This window comes from Strongylocentrotus purpuratus, unplaced genomic scaffold (genome assembly GCF_000002235.5).
Source record: "Strongylocentrotus purpuratus isolate Spur 01 unplaced genomic scaffold, Spur_5.0 spur5_contig_857, whole genome shotgun sequence".
Lineage (NCBI taxonomy): Eukaryota > Metazoa > Echinodermata > Echinoidea > Camarodonta > Strongylocentrotidae > Strongylocentrotus > Strongylocentrotus purpuratus.
In genome coordinates this window covers 375,524-397,957 of record NW_022145565.1, presented here as the reverse complement: position 1 = coordinate 397,957, position 22,434 = coordinate 375,524, and the positions used below count along the sequence as shown (strand labels likewise).

Sequence of the window (22,434 nt, the reverse complement as noted above, 5' to 3'; positions counted from 1 at the left end):
AATATCATAGGTTAAACAGGCACTAATAAGTGCTAGCAGGCAACACCTAGAAGATAAAAATGTTTTTGATGCCAACTTGTCATCATATGTAAGCAAGTTCTGTAGAAATCATTGAAGAATTATCTGTCATCTACTTCCATATTATGTCATTACGAGCATAATTTTATCATTATTATGTCAAATCATTTTGGCTTAATGAAGCTGAAGCATCGCACAAAAACTTTTGATGAACCATTTTCAAGTACTTTTTTGAATTTCTTCAATCAACATACCTAACTGAATATGTACCGGTAAGTGCTATTTTGAAATAGGTGCCTTGAAACTATATAAAACCATCACAATATGTACATTGTACATCAGAGTAAATAACCTGCTGACCACTTTGTCATGGGAACATACATCGCACAATACACACCAAAGTGTGTTTTAATGATCCCCAGTGTTTATTTTCTGGTTTATGAAGAAAAATATCTCTTTGAAATGATCTTGCAGAAAAATAGCTATAAAGTTCAATAATTGATACTGGATGGAATTTGACCTGATAGACTTATAATATATCTAAGGATGAATCTGGACAAAGTACCATGGCAGAGAGACTAAGATTACTCAGTAATCAGAGACGGAGTGATAAATCCTGGTTAAACTCACCATTCTCTTCATGATGATGCCATCTACTTCTGTTATTGATGAGAAACATTTCCGAAGTGCTTCACAGCGATTGGTCCCTTCACAGCTATAGTCATCACAATTGCACTGTAGAGTCACACTATTGTTGACTTGGTGAGCTAGGTCAGCCACGTAGACATCTTGACTAGCTCGCATCGTCGACACTGAAAGATATGAAGGTCAAAGGTCAAGTTGAGTTATGGGCATGACAAAAATTAAACTTCATTAATGCAATCATACATTGGTTCATATCACGGAAGACAACAATTTACCAATCAGTTCAATATCACATCAATAACTCGCATGGATTTAACTAAATGAGTGTTATTTCTTATCTTATTACAATCCTTTAAGTGTTCACAGAGCCAAGCAACACTAATAGGACACACACCACTCCATGTATACACCGATTCGGTTTGGGGGTTTTATGTACCTGCCCGCCGGTGGCGGCGCTATAACTGGGGGGCTTCTCCGATCCAGCTGACAGTACAGAGAGCTCGAGAGCGGTTACTAGCTAGCGGAGCAGCGACCCTGGCCGGCCTGGGCGAGGTTCGGTATAGGTATAGCATACCCGTCTGCTGCAATGCAATGTAAGCTAGCTAGCTGCAGTCAGACGCCCCCCAGTTATGGCGTCACCTTATGAGGGCGCACTTCCACCAGAAGTCGCCCGAATCGGTGTATAGCATGTTACCTCTGATGTCCCATATATACAAAGCAATGCTGACTCTTGAAGTGCATCCACCAATTCAAACAGTGGCAAGCAAAAGTTTGACAAAAACTTCCTGAGATTTATGCAAAAGTCAGATTGTCTTGAGGCCTACCAAATATAACACATACCATACTTCAAGTGGGAACTTTTTTTTTACCATGTGGCATCAGGTGAACTGATCATACAGGAGTGTGGAGCTCAGTATACTATACTCCCAGGTTTAAATCCATGTGGATAATGGAAAGAAAACTTCTATAAGTACATAACGTTTCCACAGATATAATACATAACAACTAACTTATGAAAGCCAGACAGACTACTCACATATGATTCATGCACTGTTCTGATAGATAGCAGATACAAATGATGAAGTTACTATAGAACATCATACAATGTCGATGTGGTCCTTGAAATAGTATACAGGTAACATTCAATAAAATGTCACTTATATGCATTTAAAAATGATCCTGTCATATACATGTATATTATGTAATACTGATATTGTGCATTCATCCAAGTCTCAATGTGCTATTACTAACGAGCAACATGGGTTTGTCATTGACATAGGCACGTTAAAACGAGCAAGTCATCATCCAATAAAACAGCTGTCAAAGATAATTTAGGGGTTGAGAAGAAATTACATGAATCAGGTACATCATCAACCTTATGTCAAAATCTATTACACACATAATCCTCTCATAACACTTTTGACAAAGTGAAATGCATACCGTACATGTGTACATGCTTGGGTTAATTATTTACATGTACCTAACAATACAGTTCTTTAAATCTCAACATTCCTCTCCCCGTCCACCCAATCAGGGTCTATCACAGTTACAACGGAAATTAAATGATGGATTTTCAATAGTTGGCTGATTTGGAAGATGGTTATCACTTGTAAATGGTGAACAATTAGGGTATGTTTGATTTACAGTTTATTTGCATACACTTGCACTTCATCTTCCAACTTTAGATTGGAAACATTACAGAAATAAGAATAGTATCCAGTGATTGCATCTACAAATCAGAAACACTTTGCGGAATATTCACAAAGACTGAAATTTCATTTGTTCACATTAATCCTTTTTATTCTTTCACATTGTAGCCTAGACTTTTACTTCAACAGCCAAGCAAGAAGGCAGAGTCTAGCCAAACAAACACAAAGCATGCATGCTCCATCTGGTGTGTATCTCATTCTAAGATGAGATACTTCTTAACCTACAGCATCCCAGAAGACTACTTTGTAGCTCCTGCCTCTGCAGTGAGGGGGTTAACGTCACACTCTCCTAGCCCACAAGGCTGTCCCTACATCGACATGCCTGCCACGGAGGATTCATCTAGTCATCTGGATTACCAACGACATCAAGCCAAAAGCTGTCACCCTTCATTTCCTGTTGAAACATTCTCTGAGAATCTAATCAATTCAGTCTTACCCATGAGCAGCAATTCAACCAAAGATTAGCTGCTTTCTACCCACAATCTTCTAGTCATGCCTTCTACATAGTAATGATACTAATAATGAACAAGGCATGCATGCATCTATTAACAAGTTGCATCATCTGATTGAAGACACCTACATTCAACCCACTCAAGCCAACACATTTAATTGAAATACTGAGAAGAGTGTTCAATCTTTGTTATTGGCAAACTAAAAGATCTTTTGGCAAAAACAGTGAAAGGTGTAATTGCTGCACTTGTTGCCTTTAAAGGGAAAGTCCACCCCAAAAATAAGTTTGTTTCGATAGAGGCAGAATAATAAGAAAATCAGGTGAGTGAAAGTTTGAGCAAATTCTGAATGAAAATAAGAAAGTTATGAATTATTGAAGTTGTGATCAATCAAATACAAATTGGCAACTCTGTGACTTATTATACGAGCTCTCCTTCATTTGCTTTGTGCATAATATTCCATAAAATCATGTTTTCTTCGTTATTGATGACGGAATATATATTTGTTCCTTGCAGGGGGAGTATAGAAACATATTTGCAATTATTATATTTAGGGTGCATGTATGGTTGAAATTTTTCTTGAGGGAAAATGAAAATTTTAGATTTTTTTAGTACTGAGCAAATGGAAGTTGAGCTCGCATGATACGTCATAGAGTTGCCAATTTGTGTTTGATTGATCACAACTTCAAAAATCCTAACTTCCTTATTTTTAATCGGAATTTGCTCAAACTTTCACTGACTTGTTTCTCTCATTTTTCTACTCCTATTAAAACTAACTTAATTTCAGGGTGGACTTCCCCTTTAAAACAGTTTCCATACAGGTTCATCAACAATATTAAATGATTTTTGTTTTCCACAGAAATGTTTCTAAACTTGGTAAATACAAACATGCAAGGAGAAAATACAACTTATCAGCCAATCTGACAATTATTTACCAAAAATACATGTATTTATGTAACTTAACAACATTTTGAATCTCATGGTTTCTTTGTATTCCCTAGTTCTATATGTAATATCAATGTCATTGTATATGTCATTGTTTATATAATTGGTAAATGAAAAATTAAATAGTGGTCAGATTTGGGGTTTCAATCATCATTCCCACTTTTGGCCAACACCCTTTTACCACTTTGGACAATCCCTCTGATGAATCCTCTTGATCAAATTGTTTGGCTGACCCTTGGACATACCCATTTGACCATTTCCTTACGTCAATTCCTTAATTTCCTGTGACCAATCTCTTTGGCCTCCTCCTCCTCCTTGGCAAACGATTTTGGTTAATGCCTCTGACCAATATCTTTGGACTAAGCCTTTGTTCAATCTCTTTGATCTTTCTCTGGCCAATTTCTTTGGTGAGTCTTTGTTGCTCTATACTCATTTGGCCATAATTAAGTTTGGTCTGTTCTTTTGATGAACATGAGTCTGTTTGGTCTATTTTTAAAGTAGTGCTTTTGGTAAATCTGTTGGAAACTCCTTCCAAGAATCCACTTAGTTACCGGTAGTCCCTTCAACCAATTTTGTATTGTTCAATTCCTTTGGCCACTCATTCTAGACAAAGCATTTTGTTCATTCTTTGACTAATGCTTTACAACCATTTCTTTGGTTAGTATCGTTGTTTGATATGGCACAAGACCTGATCTACCAAGTTGATATACCAGGAACACCATTTAGTCTTTTCGAACACAGCTATGACAATAATGGACAGAACAAGTAAATGAGATGCACCTAAACACCTAGGGTACCCCCCCCCCCCCTGCCCAGAAGCCCCTATGGTAATTTTCATCTCTTTAATTACATGTGGCATTGTAGCCTATATTCCGCGCAACTAAACATATGTATAGGATAGCTTACAAACTACTTTATTTGCTCGACACACTTCTTTACATCTAACAAGGGAGTTATGCCTAATATCTCCATGCATGTTTGAAGTGCACAGCAAATCCAATTGACAAGGCTTCATACTCATGTCATGATGCATCACCAAATCAATATTCAATTTGGATTTCCTAATACACTATACCGGTACATGTAGGATAGTTCTGCTCGTAGAATGACATGATTATTATTTTATCCAATAAAGAAAATATCAGGATTTTTAAAATCAATGGAAGTCTTGCCTTATTATTTGACAAGATTTTGTGATAGTAATTTTGTAAGTGGAGTTGAAATAATGCATCATTTCAAGTCAACCCATGTTCAGTATCATAACAAAAATTAAGATTTGAGCATGAAAACAATAAGGGTATTTTTTGACCTAATTGGCTCAAACAAGGGTGATATAGGGTTATAAGTACACACCCTTTCAAGTGGGAATTTAACACTATTAATTTAATTTCCGTCCTTAAGGACATTTAGAGTGTTAGATGTATTTTTTTCAGAACTCAATTTTTTTTTAATTACAAGAAATATTTCCAAAACAGACGCGTAGCTTAAGTATCTCAGGTTACAGAACAAAAGCCTCCAAATAGTCCGTTAAAGAAATCAGCATTGCTCAGAAGCCAATGACCTCAGCTTTTTAATCTTTTTCTTTCCACCTAATCCTGGCTAACTATCGCTCCCAGATGCTAGAAACACACGGGAGCTAAACGCACTGAGAGGAAGCTAATGCAGAGCCCAGAGGCACTCCAGGCAGGATGGAGAAAGATCCCGTTTACAATCCTGTTTCCTCAAATGAACGGGATTTGTCGCCACTGGCATTTACGTATTAAGACAGGATGCCATATGCATACAGTGCACATGAATACAAATCTCCTAATGTACATGAATGAACGCTATCCATTATGATAGAAGGAGTTATTTGAGATATGAATAACAAATGTGCATAACATAATTCTTTCATGAAGGGAATCGTGATGACAGAAGCCAAAGAGGAGCATTCAAACACTTTCATTTTACCATCTTAAAAAGACCGACTTAAAATGTAGAAAATAGAAAGCAAAAGACCAACTGAATGAAAAGGGATTTTGAGAGAGGTAGCAGAATCTTGAGACTATGGCCACTTCTCAAGACTAAGCTGTGGATCTATTATTACACACATGTCCCCCTCAAGATTGGTCACCATTCACCCACTCCTACCCTGAAAGGTTTCCTTGATATGACCATTCAGATCTAGCCTGTATAGATGAGGGTTGATGGGTTCATTTAGCTCTGAAGGGGGGTTTAAGGATACCCCCTCTCAACAAAGATATTGACTCAGGGTATACTAATCCTGGCTCTTCAATGATCAGGGGTGTCTGATCTCTCATCAATACTACATCCTCAATAGAGGATACATGTATATCCCAGCCATTGTTTAGTGGTGGTCACAGAATCTTGAGTACTTCCCTATGCCTATTGTCTACCAGTATAGGTTGTCATTTGTCTGGTCTACTGTAAGCTCTCAAAGACATAGGCTTACTCATAATTTTTTCAAGAAGAGAAGTTCGTTCCCGGCTGTTGTTCTAATATGGACTACTACATATGGTCAGAACATTTTACCATTGAGCAAATGATTAGCAACTGTTTTAGGCAAATTAATGCTACCGAGTGATGCTATTTATGTCTCGTAAACAATGTGAGGGAACCGGGTGGACTGTACATGTAGGGCTTTATCCTTCAAATTGCAAATTTGAAGTGATTTGAAGTGTTTGCGCTGGGTCAAAAAGGGCCGTGAGTAGGAACAATAGAGGGGAGGAGGGACTGGTGGAGAGGTGCCAAGATGCCCCCTTTCAATCGCCCAGTGGGTCAATAACAGTCACACCTGGTATAAGAGAATCAGAGAACCAGGAATGAAAGGTCAGGAGAGACGTAAAGCTATAATCACTTGACAACATCGCACATCCCATGGCCGTATCCCACTATCCCTATCTTTTTCTCTGGGTTTATAATAATGATGTCCAGTTTAATAAAGGGCCTCTGCCACAAACAGTCTTTGAAAAATGTAAACATTGTAGTAGGAATGTTGATACCCATGAAAATTTTATAATAATAATTTCTGATAACAAAATAAAACTGGAGTAATGATTTTTAAAGTCCTTTGAAATCATATAAAGACGTTATAATATAAATAATATAGGCACTACACAAGAAAAGGCATAAATCACAGAGGGAATAAACTTCAGCAAAAGGGAGGAAAAAAACGGCATCCAGTCTACCAAAATTCAATGTATATCTATACAAGTAATTACGTTTGTTTCTAGTCTAAACATGATATACAGAATCAGGGTCCAGCTCTAGTATGAAAACCATACTGGGCGGGGCTTATTGTGAGCGCGCACTGATCATTGGTCAGCTGTCATGTCACCTGGCCTCTTTCAGATTTAGTTTCTTAATACATCTACAATGTTGTATTCCTGTCTGTATGCTCCTTTTGCTATATACAATGATTCTTTACACATTTCTTTATCAGAGTTCCATATAAATTCCCTTTGGTATGAAAAGGCTATTAGTGAGAAATTAGGCCTTGTCCGTTGGTTGAAATCAATTTTTGTTTCGATTTTCAGACAGACATGGATCAATTCTCAATCATTAATTAGTTTTGTAGCCTCATTACATAACTCATTAAAAATTTCATGGCCACACCTATTAAAGCTCCCCTAGATATGAGATACCGGTACATGTAACTCTCACTAGTCACTAGTCTCACTAACTCTGGAGAATGATGATGAGAACTCTGATTATACTATTAGCTTTTCAATAAACAAAAAAGATAGGATCAGAGAGTGATAAATACCTCTGAGAAGCTTTGGGGAAAATCTAATAAACAATAATAATAATAATTGTGTTTACCAAGGGAAGCCTCATCAGCTTCAGTGCTATTCTTCCTGAGGGCCCTGCAATTAATGTTACCCCAGCAATTGCCAGGTACCCATTTACACCTGGGTGGAGAGTGGCAAATGCAGATCTTGCCAAAGAACTTTACTGCCGTGCTGGGATTTGAACCCTCAACCCTTGGATTAAGAGTCAAGTGAAATTGTCATCTAAATAAACCTATTTTAAACTGAAAGTCTGCCTTCATGAGGGTATATCATCACTACTATTAATAATCATTGTATATTTAAAATAATCCACAGATAAGCACCTACACAAGTACAAGAATGCTAATAAATGAGGGAAAAAAGAAATCTTGTTCAAGTTACTACAGTATCAGTAGTGATATACTACATGATTCAGAAAGTAAAAGTTACCAAATACAAGTAAGGTTTCATTCATGGGATGTCATTAACCCCTTTTGATGGATATTAAATACATTCATGTCATGATGGAATATTGATCAAATGTTGAAAATTAGTATTGATTTTTCACTCAATTGCTGCAATTACTGAGGAATATGCATAATGTTCAGAGGCCAATGTGTACAGGCTATCTATCATAATGCCTGCAGTATGAGTGCAAAACCGTTTCTAAAACAATATGAATGAGAAACAAAAGATTGCTAAACTAAAACTACATGAAGAAAGACTTGATGTACAATGACACTAGCGTCTGATTAGAGGAAGAAGGATGTAACGTCTACTATAATATACAAATTAACTGGTACTGTCTTTCAGATTCCTTTCCATATGCATTATGAGGAAATACATGTACATACAGGGCCTATGCACATGTACATGTACAGGTACATGCGGATAAAGAATTGGATGGGTTTCAAGAAGAAGATTTCCTGTAGTAAGCACTACTAGGTATTAGTTGGAAAGCTCATCTAACTTATATGTAAGATAGGAAAAGATGAATTACTAACCACTCCCCCCCCCCCCCCCCCTCCCCCATATGATACATGGTAATTATACAAGAATTACCTAGTCTGGAATCCATAGACTATCCCCCATACCTCCTTTTGTCCAAATTCAGCATTTTTTGTCAATGAGTAGGATAAACTATTTCTGCCTGAAAGCTAGGCCACTGAAAACCAAACTGTATCTTCATTGTACATTTATGTGAGTCACAATGATGCACATTGTTCATATGTCAGTTATAGTGCAATGACACGCACAATAACATACCGGTAATGAGCAGTCTCATGTTTTTTCAACAGAAATGCTGACAAAATTCTCTTTACAGGATATGTTAAAAAAAGGTATGAACAGCTTTGTTTTTTATTTTGTTCATTTGATTTTTAAAAAAATCTTTTCAGAGTAAATTTATATTTGTTGTTTGTTCTTCTCTTCTTAAGCTGATCTCAATATTTTCTGTTCTTCACCCAATGTATTTCTTTACACCATAATGACCGAGACCCATCCTTACAGTGTTTTAATACTGTGTTAGGAGACACAACGCTTGAAAAAAGGCTATTATGTTGTGAACACAGCTTGAGAGAGAGAAGTCCCTCGATGAAAGACGCAATTAGGAGAGTTTACTTACTGGGTGTTCAAATCCCCCTACAGGGTAAGTTTGCTAGGACAGATGGATAAATATGCGCATAAACTTGAACCAGGCATGAAGCAGAAAAGAAGACCATGGATCGAGCTAACACTTTAATAATGCCTTTGTAAAATCTTCATCAACTTTAATCCTTTGATACAGGAAGGTTATTATATTGTCCCTGCCATTTCAATAATATCTTACAAGCTACAGGTTTACACAAGCCTTTTATTAACCGGGCGCCGGGCGATTTTTACCCTACGGTCCCTGACTTTTGGCGCCCGGTAAGACGGGGAAAATGAGTACCGGGCGCCGGTCATTTTTTATTTCTGGCGCCCGGTCTGGGAGAATTAACATTTTCTGTTTCATAAACTTCCACATGTCTAGCACTAAATGTTCACAAATGTGACAAAAACTTACTTGATACAAGTTAAACGTGGACAGAATGAACCCTAACTAATCATTATAATGAGAATCCTAATTAAAATCGCCCAGAAACAATTGCCGAATACGAGCGGCCGCTATTTCCTACTCCTAGCGGAGAACGGAGCACACAATACATGGGATGTACACCACTCAAAGACGAGGCATTTCCCCAGCCCAGGCCATGCATACACACACAAATGACATCAGTGCTGTACTGCAGTTCACACACAGTGTTAGTACAAGAAAGTCTCGATGTAACTTCCAAAAATCCATCCCAAAAGCCAAATTTTGCTGTCAAAAATGCGGAATTGGAGCCATATTTCCAAAGCTCACGGGGGTTAAGCCCAGTTTTAAGAAACAGTTTCATCAAAATAGCGCTAAAAATCAAGAAATCAGCGATTTTGTTACCAGTTTTTTGGCCTATCGCATGCCCTTCGAATGTAATGGTATCTTCAAAAAGGCAAATGAAAATCAAAACACCGGATCTGCTGATGCATTGACTTTATGTACAAAGTTGATTGCAACTCCAGACTTGCCTTGATTCAGCGGCCCTCGTACTCATTGACTAAAATTCTGTGATGTTTTGAATAATGGACTTTTCTGATAAAATAGGTAAATATATTTAACAAATCTTTTTTTTTAAATTTTCTAATTATTATTATTATTATTATTATTTTTTTTTTTTTTAAGTGACAGATCGGCCGTTCTCAATGATTGAATTCGTTTTTATTCAAAGAAACATGAATGCAATAGCATTTTATAGGGAATATAACAAAAACGTAAAACAGGCATAATCTTTTTTTTTCACCTAAAATATGTTTTTTCAAGCTGAATAATATGTTTTTTTGAAAGCGACAGGTTGGAAGCTCTGCATTGTCATTATAGATCTGGTTTTTCTTAAATATTTTTTTATAGAAATAATTTAATTCCCCCCTTCCCAACATTTTTAAATTTTTGACATTTAACGGCATGAAAATAGTATTAAACATGAACTACAACAACTACAAATGACAGATTTATCTAAGGTATGAGTGATTTAATATTAGAGTGCTCAAAATTTAAACTAGAAATTAAACTACCGTATGTATAAATAAAAGGTAACGTTTAACAAATAATTTAAAAGAATACGGTACATATTTTCATCAATTTTGGAAACGGCTCCTGGTCCTGGAAAACGGCTCCCGGTTCTCTAAAAAAAATAAGGACCGGGAGCCGCTTTTTCAGATATTTGGCTCCCGGTCTGCTTTGACTTAATAAAAGGCTTGGGTTTACATGTGTCTATAAATCTGATTGTATGAATATAGCATGACCGTTTGTGTCCCCTCTTGTAATATATGCCACAAGTATTATAATACATTTATGATGAACATTTGATATCCCTGTTGCTGCCTGCAACCTTCAATAAAAACTTAACTCTTCTATCAAATTCTATCAAAATTGACAAGGACCCTGCCAGCAAAAATTACATGTATGGTACGATAACTCCTTGTGCTTATTTTTATTTTTATACATACATCTTCATAATAATAATAATAATAATAATACTTTGTTCTTTTATAGCGCATTTCATGTCTGTTGACATTTCAATGCGCTTTACAACAAACATACATGTATATATAAAAAATAACAATACATGATGTGATCATTAAATGATCACATGAAATACAGTATGGTGAATTATGTAATAAATTACAGGAGACAGGAAGGCTAGTACCTACATCTCATGTTATCTATTAACAGGGTAACCATCATTAACACATACAAATGTAGTTACTGGTACAAAAGCGTATCTGCTTGTAAAATACATGTGCTTGCAAGCCTACAATTTTGTATTACAACTTAAAAAGAAAAGATTAATTCAGGTGTCAACTGTTTCAAATTTGGAGCAGTGACTTGAAAGTATGAAAAAACAATACAACTTCAACTTTTATTTTTCTTAAATGAGGAAAATTACATCTTCCTACAGTATGTGTACATGTACAGTACATGTATGTAGCATTTGCATTGGAAGTGATTTACCTTAAATGCTTAAATTAAGTCAATATTATCCATACTGTACCAGTAAATCATTGAAATATATACATTCCTTATTTCTTTGTCCTGCTAACATCTAGTTTGTATTCCAATATACATACAATGTAAACAGTTGGGCATTTAGGCTCTTCTATATCAAGTAGGGACACAGTAAGCAGGCTTGCTAAGAAATTAACAGAGTTCCAAATACAGTGTCTGAGGACAATATTGTTATCAGGAATACAGAAAAACATGTAGCTAATGTACCCTGCCAAATTAGCCCTTTTTCTTCTTCAGGATAATTATTATTTTGTTGTTGAAAGTTTGAGAAAAACATATATTTTGAGGATTACACTTATCTCATCAGACCCATCTTGCTAAAGTACTTCTGGCTCACTTAAGCCAAGCCAACATTTGAATACAAAAGAAACTTTTCACAAAACAACCCATAAACAGCTTTGTCAATCAAAGCAGAAAGGCATGGAAAGTAAGCTCCTGACAAGTTCAGATTCTAAGTTATTCATCTAGCTTTGTAGAAGAACATCTCCTTTAAATCACCATACAAGGGAATTCCTTCATCAATCTTCCTCCTACAGTTTTATCCCCAGATCTTCAAGTGCAGAAAGTTGGGATCGAAGTTCGAGTACAAACAACGCTGCGCAATGTAGTTTTGATATCTTAACTTAGCAGGGATTGAGACTGCACCCTATCACCAGCCAGTGGGTGGATATGGATCTATCAAAGCTCTCAAACTAAATCCTTTTTTTCTTCATTAGTTGGGAGGAGGTCAGGAAGAATGCTAGAAATCCTCTAGGATTCAAACCCAAAAGGGTGTGCACTTGTCAGGTGGGGGAAGAAGATATGGAATGCAATTAAACCAATCCTAAGAGCAAAATCCAGGCAATACATTATCTTTTCCCTCTGAAGGGCTTCATGGATTCTCTTTGATCTAACTAGTTAACATTTCACAACCGAAAGAAATGGAATATCTCAAAGCGCATTTGTGCATCTTTATTCATTAAAAATACATGTAAATGAAAATTGAAATGTTTAAAATCAAAATGAATTATTCATCAAACCTGCTAAGTGGTTCCATTAGGCATTACATGAAAATAATAACAAAAATTACACAAACAACAACAAAACCCAAAGAATATTTTAAAAATAACAATTTTATATGATTTATGTCTGCTATGTATTTGATAGCTAAATTGTCATTTTTTGTTTCTTTGTTTCCACAAGCCTACATGTATGCCATACACTTGATCAGGATATCCACAAACTTTGATTTCAGATGTATGACAATTCCTGGAAAAGGGCCTGATTTTGCTTGTAGACCACTTTCACTTTCACTTCTGGAACATACAGGAAATAATATACTGCTAATTAAAAGACCAAGAACACCACAAAGAAAACTGCTGTAACTCACCACCTGTAAGATGACCAGGCAAACTCATGATTGTAAATCCAAAAGGGGTAAAAATCCTCGGTAGAAATTCAGATAAAAGCTGAGAAATTATGAAAGAGGGCAGACTCCCATAGGATAGAACCTGCAAACAAGTGCCATGCTCTGCTCTACTAAGACTGAATGAGGGACCGAATGAATGACCTAACCCTCGCTAACTCACTAACTGGTCCCTTCCTCACAATGACATGACTGGCTGGCCATACACTCTCCTTATTCATTACAACTAGTCTACAACATGCAGACCCACCAAGGCTGAATTAGGCCTACCTTTCTTAGGGAATACTACAGGCCTAGTCATATCTAACTACATGTGCATGTACAATGTACATGTATATTTTAATTATTTCTCTACACTTTTCATTGTAGAGGTAGAGGGAATTGTATATTGTAGATGTACATGTACATGGAGATCCCAGCTCTCTAAAATTACAAACAACCCTATATCAATCAATATACCATAGGAGGGTAGTGAAAAGTTATCACTACAATTACAGGTATTGTTAGCATTCTATAGAAAAGATGGTCCTGGTGCTGCTGTGCGGATTATTTTGGTTATTAACAGTATTTTCAAACATATATTAGACAAATAGACCTAAAAAATAAAATTTAGCATTATAAACTATTTAAACAGGTGTGTTTTACTTCATTGATAATATTAAAGGTAAAGACCAGTTATGGTCATGCGATTGCATTGTGAAAGAAACATTGTGGAATCTATCAGAAAAGGTTAATCATCTAGCATCTAGCATCTGCAAGGTTCTGGAATCATCAAAATGATAAGAAATTTGGCCCAGTCTTCGTAAAGTTACAAGCACTATACACAGAAAGATGTATATGGAACTACCCTACATGTATATCTCTCACAGACCATGAGAGAAACAAACTTACCAAATATATGAATTAGTAGGCGGTTTCCGGCAAATTTTTTATCATCATGTATTAGTCAAAACATATTCTTTCACATGATTGGTAATGAGAGCTTTCATTTCATTTTTTGAAATTGGGGCGTTTCCAATACTGGTCTTTACCTTTAATGTACATACATGTATGTGTGTATACTTGAAATTCCTATCGCAACACTTCTCAATATCTTGCTCAAAAATATGGTAAAAAAATATGGTAAAAGCCAATGTGAAGAGAGCAAGAATACTGCTTTGAATCTCAGAGTGACCTCCAAGGACTGAAATCAGGTCTGATATACAAGACTATTCAAGGTTTGCCCTGATTGGTTGAAGCTTTCAATTTACACAGGAACTCAGCAACCAAGGTGTGAGAGAATCGGAGCAGTCCTGGCAAACAGGTTACTCTGTGTTCAGACACATACTTTAGTCCCGGCAAACAGGTTACTCTGTGTTCAGACACATACTTTAGTCCTTGTCTAATACTCTGCTTTTTATTGCAATACTACACCTTTTTTAGGGTCAATTTAGATTATCTTCTTTATCCTCTTGATCTACTGTAAACCTGCAACATACAATTTCTCGGAGATCACATGTAAAATGATTAAATTGAGTTTTTATTGCTAGCTTCAAGTCTTGCTTGATGACCTGTGGGAGTTAAAGACAATGTGCTCTCTTTCTTTCAGTATCTTAATGTAATTTGGGTGTATATGAAATTTCTTTTCTTAGTTCCCATTTCTAAATAAATACAACATTAAAACGTGATTCATGTAGCGTTTGATTTCCAAAGGTAACGAAAACATAACTCTAAACATGATTTAGATCTGATTGAGAGAGGGTAAGTTTGAGTTTGATCAGTACACACATCATAGAGGACCAAGGTCAAGACCTAACAAACACCATTTAGACCCCTTGATTCAACATGGTGTATTTGTAGAATACTTTTCCTCATTTGTCCCCCTGTATAGCCAAATGAAAGCTGAACAGAGTTGTATTATCTTGAGTGTATAGACAGACAAAGATGTGCAAACATTACCCTCATAAACATCCCAAGGAAACTACTTTGTAGTATGCTTGTTAAAGGAATACATCACTAATTGTATTTTCCTGCTTCAGCATAAACGTATGAAACACAGAAGGCTTACATGTAGTTATGCCTAACAATGACACAAACTATACTTAATTATATGCACACAACAGGTAAACCAAGTAGCTTGTTTCCTTTTATTGCTTATTTCTAGTCATTTTTTTAGTGTAGGCCTATATATATGCTATTCCATCCCAATTTGAAACATCTGATAAAACCAGAGTACAAATTTCACAGGCTATCTAACTGAGCAGACTGATACCTATAAGAGCCTGCAAACATAATAGAAGATAGGAATACATGCAGTTAGCAATACAAGTCAGAAGTCATTTAACGTACATGTCCACATAGATAGGACTACATATTGCAGTCATAAAAGACACCAATCCTTTAAAGTAGATGGGACTACATTGTAGCGATAAGCTCCTGTCATCAAGCCCATTACATTGTGTTGAATGATGGATATGTATTCTATGAATGATGGGAGGGTTTACTTCTCAAACATGACCTAGATAGGTTGTGAAGCAGCACCACCTGTGCATACACAACCACACCATACAAGCTCAACTTTCTTCCTCTCTTCACATCCATCCATCCAAGTTACCATCCATCCCTTCATTCCTACATCATATCGTCACAATTAATACTTTCAAATGATTCCTACACTGAATATAACACACAATAATATGGTTCTATGGCACCATCAAGGAACACCTGACACCTGTACAACTACAGTTACTGTCCATATTTAAAAAAATAAAAAATAAAACATTAAAAACAAACAAAAAGAGAGATAGGTGTCAATATCATCATCAAATTAGAACCAGAATATGATTTTTCGGCAATGATTTGAATTGAAATGAATACCTATTAAAAGTTGTTATCTTCTACTTACTGTCAGATGACTGAGTAGGTAATGAAACCACCAAAATAAAAGAAATATGAAGATAAATCACACTTATCCACATAAGATCCATCACATACATCTATGTATTCAAAGTTTCTGAGTCCTTTGAATGCTGTTTCGATTTGCAATGAAGATATCCAATTCTCAGTTTCTCACAACTCTAGTCAAGTCATACGGAAGCTACCTGATGAATGATGTGAGTCTACATGTACATCAAATCTACTGACAATCTTCAGAGTTCAGATAACCAAATATGGAATGGAAATGGTATGATATTTGAGGCAGCTCAGATATCATGTTCCTTGCAAGATCTTTGTAGTTGGTAATGAAGACCATAATGTTAGGATCACACTCGCTCGTCTGCCGGCACCGGAAATGTTACAATAGAACAATGATCGCTCCTAGCTACACTCTCCATCAATGAATATAGGGCAAAGTGAGAGAAAGAAAGAGAGAGAGGAATAGAAGCAAAGCGGAGACAGACAGACTGACTGCCTGAGCCATGAGATGGGAGCATTAATATTCAATAATCAGTCTTGGGTATCTTAATACATTCACATGAAAGCTTTGTGTGTCAAACTCTCTAAATTAATGACCATCACAGAAGTGCTTGTTGGTTTTCTAGAAACCTCAAAACCACTATTGTTCGATTCCTTCAGGCAATATATAAAATGGTTACAATATGAAGACTCTTCCCCTAGATAAAGGAGAGTCATTGACCATTTGAAAGTGTATCATTGCCATGAAACCTAGACAACGTTGCCGTTTGTGATGTCAGTACAATGGTGAAAATATTGTGTGGTGTTGAAATTTGATTTATGGATTACTTTGTCATATTAAAAAATATGGGATATCTAATTAACTATCTCATTTATTTCTAGACTAAAGATTGTACCAGAAATAATGGGAAATATATATTCTAATATTCAATGTTAGGTTGTTACACTAGATATACAAGTCTTATATTGAATTCAATTGATATATATGATACAAGAGTCACAAGTTGAGCTAACAGTCTGAGATATGCTGCATTTCAGGAGGGTTTCATTTAAAAAAATTCCACGAATTATTAAGTTGCAGATTTAAAAACATGTCAAAGAGAGCTGACATGACAATGTATACAAGCATCTTTGAGAAGTACCTGGGTTATCGCAATAACAACAACTCAACGATTATTTGAGTCTCTGTCAAACTCCAAAAATGTTTTCATGAAAAATTTGACTTAAATACATGTATAGTATGTATTGTTGAAAAAATAATAAAAATCTATGTATCACAAAATCACTAAAACCATTTGCGAACTTTCAATAGCAATCTATGCAAGATAAACAAAGGAAATATTTATGGAATATATCTTGGTTTGACTGCCCTGGGGGCTAGCAGAGAAGGTACTTCATTGAGACTGTCACTACTACTATCTAATTGAGGAAACGAGGGGAGACACAGCCAATGCAATGGAATGGAATAGTGGCGCCAGCAGAGGCATCAATACTAAGTCCTATTGAAAGCCAGTTGTTTGGAGGGAGGGAGCACCATACTCTCTCTCTCTCTCTCTCTCTCTCTCTTTCTCTCTATTCACCAGACCTAGTCAACCACTATCAATGGAGTTATACTACTGGACTACTATTCACAACAAACCTTTATGACCCTTTTAACAGTGCGCAATACTGGTACAAATATCATGGAAACTTATCACAAGGGTCTGCTAATGGTTGATATCATTAACAAAGTAGGTTGCTGTATACCTTTCGGATGTGATATTTGTGAAAAATTCTAAACAATTAATCATTTACAATATTAAACTGAGATTTCCTAATCTAACTACTGTACATCTATATGGGCTATTATCCTACATAAAAATGGCATAAGGATGATTCTTTGGCAGTAAACCCGACAACTTAGAAGTAACTGAAACTGATTTAGTTGAACCATCTGGAAATGAAAAGCAGTCCAGAGCAAAAGATTTTAAACATTTAATTCAAGAAAGAAAGAGATAACTGACTGGAAATACAAAATAATATGCCAATATGGCTCAATAAGATAAAGAAATAAACAAACTACCCATTAGGCCAGCAGCTCAAAATGTTCACAAGAAACACAACAAGGGAAACGCTCTCGGCGGTCTCGCCTGCATAACGCAATTCAATATGATAAACCAGAACGTCAATGACGTAGCGCTCATCCGCACCTCACAACAACAAATATCGTAAATTTTATGTGGTACACTTTTGAACTGGTCAAAAATAGAAATTTGATGCCCTGGAAGGGACATAATTTCATTTCATTTGCATAAAGTACCATAAATAATCAATGGAGCAAAATCTCACAATTCTGTGTAGAAGTTTATTGTTCCAAATTTAGCTCTACCAGATAAGGCAAAATCGGTCAAGAAATGAGGGAAAAGAAGCAATTTTTGTTATTTTTGGAATAAATTTGCATAAATTACCATAATTAATTAATGGAGAACAATTTCTGAATAGAAGGTTAGTGTACCAAAGTTAGCTCTACGATATAAAGCAAACCAAATCAAAATCGGTCAAGAAATGAAGGAGAAGCCTTTTTTGTGATTTCGAATAAATTTGCATAAATTAGCATAGATAATGAATTTCACGATTCTGTGTAGAAATTTTAAATCCCCTCCTAGCCCTATCATATGAAACAATCAGAATCAAAATCGGTTGAAAAATAACGAAGAAGAAGCATTTTGAAAATCTTAATGTTGATGCCACAACAAAGTCTAAGTTTGTTGACCTTAAATGGCCTTTGACCTTAACTTAGTGACCTGAAATTCTACTCACATGATTGGAGAGACTTGATAACCCTATAGTCCAAGTTTCATTGACTAAGAACTTATACTTTCAAAATTATATCAAAAATTCAAAAACTTAACCTTAGGTTAAGTTTTCGATGATGATGCTACAACATAGTCCAAGTCTGTTGACCTGAAATGACCTTTGACCTTGACTTTGTGATCTGAAATTCTACTCACATGATTGGGGATACTTGATTACCCTATAGTCAAAGTTTCATTGACTAAGAACTTATACTTTAAAAATTATACCAAAAATTCAAAAACTTAACCTTAGGTTAAGTTTTTGATGTTGACGCCGTCGCCGTCGCCGTCGCCGCCGCCGTCACCGGAAAAGCGGCGCCTATGTCTCGCTTTTTGCTACGCAGGCGAGACAAAAACAAAGAAACAAAAGTGGTATATATCGTGATGATAAATTATGTTCCTCTGACCCATTCTCGTCTGCAAATTTGACTTGCACATACATCCACACATCACACAAACAAGTAGTCATGTTTTGACCTTTGAGGAAGCAGGATATAGCATCATTCAACAGATGACAGGTCTTGAAACAAACGCACCAATAAGAGAGAGAGAAGAGAGTTCAATCTAGGCATCTACAAGATTTAAAGGTGAAGTCCACCCTGGTATTAAGTTTGTATTAATAGAAGCAGAAAAATAAGAAGAACAGATCAGTGAAAGTTGAGCAAATATCCAATTAAAATCAAGAAAGCAGCATGTATGAAGTTGTCATAAGTGAAATATGTTTTGGCAACACTGTGACTAATATCTTGCGTGCTCCTCTTCAATTTGCTCTGTTCATTTTTTTTCATAAAGTTTCCTTTTCTTTGTTATAGAATAGATATATTTCATACAGGGTTATATAAAAGCATATTCGCAATACTCTTATTCAGGGTGAGTGTTTTTCGCAGTGGTTTACCACGCCATATCTTAATTTAACAATTCATACTCCTCGCTTGTTTTCAATAAGCCTTTGCCTATACCTACCCATTACTATATGCACAATTCAACCACTTTCAACCAAAGAAATATACACATGTACATGTAACTAACAATCATAACTTCTTTTTGGGGTGTGTTGGGTTCTATAAATGTTCATCCTCCGTAAAAAAAAAAAAATAAATGAAAAAATGGCTGATGATTTTGTTTTCCTTACTATTTTTCTTTTCTTCATAAATCATAACAAAAACAAAATCACACACAATAACTAAAACTTGGCACTAGTGTCAAAGAAATATACAAAAATAAAGAGAACTCTCATTTCTGGAAACCTCAACTGTTTGAAAACAGCTGCTATAAAAGATGATTGAAATACCATCCTTACGAAACAGAAGGATAACAGGAGAGTTAGGTCATAGGTCAATCTCCAAGTACAATGGGCAATGCCAAAGCTTTTTACTCTCTCTAGTGTTTTCATGGTATTCCAACATCACAAAGGAAGGGGAGAATAGAAAAGTATGATCCAAAATTACATACCGTACACAGATTAATGTCAATTATTAATGTTCAAGAAGACACATGTACAAACAGGCCTACATGTATACTTAAAAAAATAATGAAAACATTTGAACTTCAAGATATTTGCAGAAAACCTTCCCTTTCTCCATATAAATTGCTATGACCATACAATAACACAAAGTCGACTAGTATGTACTATGTGCACATAGAAGCAGCATATGTAAAGGAGTCATTGCTGATAAAACAATCATGAAAATGACCTCTAACCTCTTCTAGGAGGCGACTGATTGATCCCTCCTTCCTGCGTTCTATCATTCCCTTACCCCTCCCTCCCCCTCCCTTTAGCTTCCTGTTGTCTCACTAGAGCCTCTCTTCATCACTCATCTCATACTCTGACTGGCACCTGTTACCTAGCTCCCGAACTCCCTCTTTCAGTCTTTCAAAACTTGCTGTGATAAAGTCCCTCTTTCAGACTTTCAAAACTTGCTGTGATAAAGTAAGAAATTTGGACTTGTCTGAAGTTCTGAACACTGCCTCATGGGACATTGTGTAGTAAATCACAGGTTTCAAGAATTGTTATTTTGTTACTAACAAAAACTTGATAAAGAATGAGGATAAATGAACACTGTACTGAACAAAAAACATGCTAAAAAAGGCAGTGGTGGGGGTTGGCATCACACTTTTCAAATGCGTGTCAGACAGGAGAGTCCATTAATCAATTTTTTCTCAATTTTTGTGCAGAACTGCTCTACCAGACAAATAAAGCAAAGTAAAATTGATTCCTAGTTTCTCATCTGGATTTTTATTTGAGATTATTTCTCTACATACAACAAATACTATTTGTGACATGAGGTCAATTATAACACAAATCAAGGTGAAATTGCAACACATTAATGATATTTGTTGACCCCAATGTCTAGATGTCCTCATATTAAACAAAAAATAATAATAATAATAATAAAATTAAGGGAAGGTTGAAAGTAGGAAGGTTGAAAATAAGAAGGAGGATGGGACAAGAAACAAGAAATATTTTGTTTACCTACAGGTGTACAAGATTTCACGAAAGTCTTAGTTCAATAAATCTAACAAGAATGCAGACTTATTACCATCACCAACATCATCGTAGATGCTCAAGGAGTGAGGCTACATACAACTTATTCTACTTTTTCAAACCTCTCTATTCCTTGATCTGCCTCTCTTTTCCCCTCGTTTTGTCTTTCAAATTAAAAGAAAGAAAGAAACTGACCCTGCAGAATGTGTATGTCTGTCTTTTTGTCTGAGGGGGAAAAATCATACTTTCACAATCACACTCTCCTCACACATATACTACACAAAAAAGGGAATATGGAATGTGTTTTATTTGGCCTTTTAGATGTACATGTATCTGCATTTTACAGAGCAAAAGTTTAAATCAAGCCCCAATGATAAAAGAAATTAAGTACAAATTCAGGGCTGTGATGTACATTGTAAGCCTATAGGAAGACAGTCAAGAAATACAGAGGAAGGCAAGAAAGAGGCAACGAACGGTCCATTGTATTGTGACACATCCTGAAGTTGAAATATACAAAAATGACTAGACAATTGAGTATAAGATGAAAGGGTAGGCAAACCAATCATTCAGCTCGAACCGTATTATCCTACAGTCAGTACATGTAAATAATCATCATTTTACTTGAATTACATTGTTCCAAAAGTCCAAAGCAGGTACAAAGAATTTGTGACAATGAAAGAATTAATTGCAATATACATGTATGTTGCGCCTTTAAACCTGTCATATTTTTTAGAACGCCATCTCCAGGCAACTTTAACTTTAAGTTAGTCTATGGAAATTTATTTTAAAACTTATTTCTTGATCTTCAAGCTCTCATTTCACTGATCAGTTCTTATTGGTGTTAACATAAAATTATTATAAAAACAAACAAACTGTCCACATAAGGTTTTAAAGTCTTTACAAGTAAATAAGATTATTTGTACATAAACATACATCAGTCTACCATAGAAAAATCGCCAAAGGTCAAACAGTCTGTAATTACAGAGCAAAGACCCATGAAAATGACAAAAAAATAAGTGTAGGTATTTCTCTAGATATATTCCATTTTCAAGCATTACCTTCATACAAATCTTATCTCATAAATATTTGTTAAATTAACATTAAAATATTGAGTCATAAAATATCTTGTTTTCTTAAGTAGAAATAAAATAAAATT

The 22,434-nt window shown here is 35.6% G+C and overlaps 1 protein-coding gene across 2 annotated transcripts in view; it reads right to left on the bottom strand.

Annotated features, from left to right (window-relative positions):
- The window catches only part of LOC115919015 (activin receptor type-1-like), a 39,339-nt gene that overhangs the window by 14,722 nt on the left and 2,183 nt on the right, over window positions 1–22,434 (bottom strand). The window contains exons 1-2 of one of the 2 annotated variants that reach the window (XM_030996994.1): window positions 13,029–13,236; window positions 649–830 (exon numbers count right to left, since the gene is read on the bottom strand). In XM_030996994.1, coding sequence (XP_030852854.1) covers window positions 649–830; window positions 13,029–13,056 — 210 coding nt within the window. In that variant the 5' untranslated portion in view covers window positions 13,057–13,236. Of the gene's footprint in view, window positions 1–648; window positions 831–13,028; window positions 13,237–22,434 lie in introns of those variants that run through there. The other variant, XM_030996993.1, reaches the window with a different exon arrangement.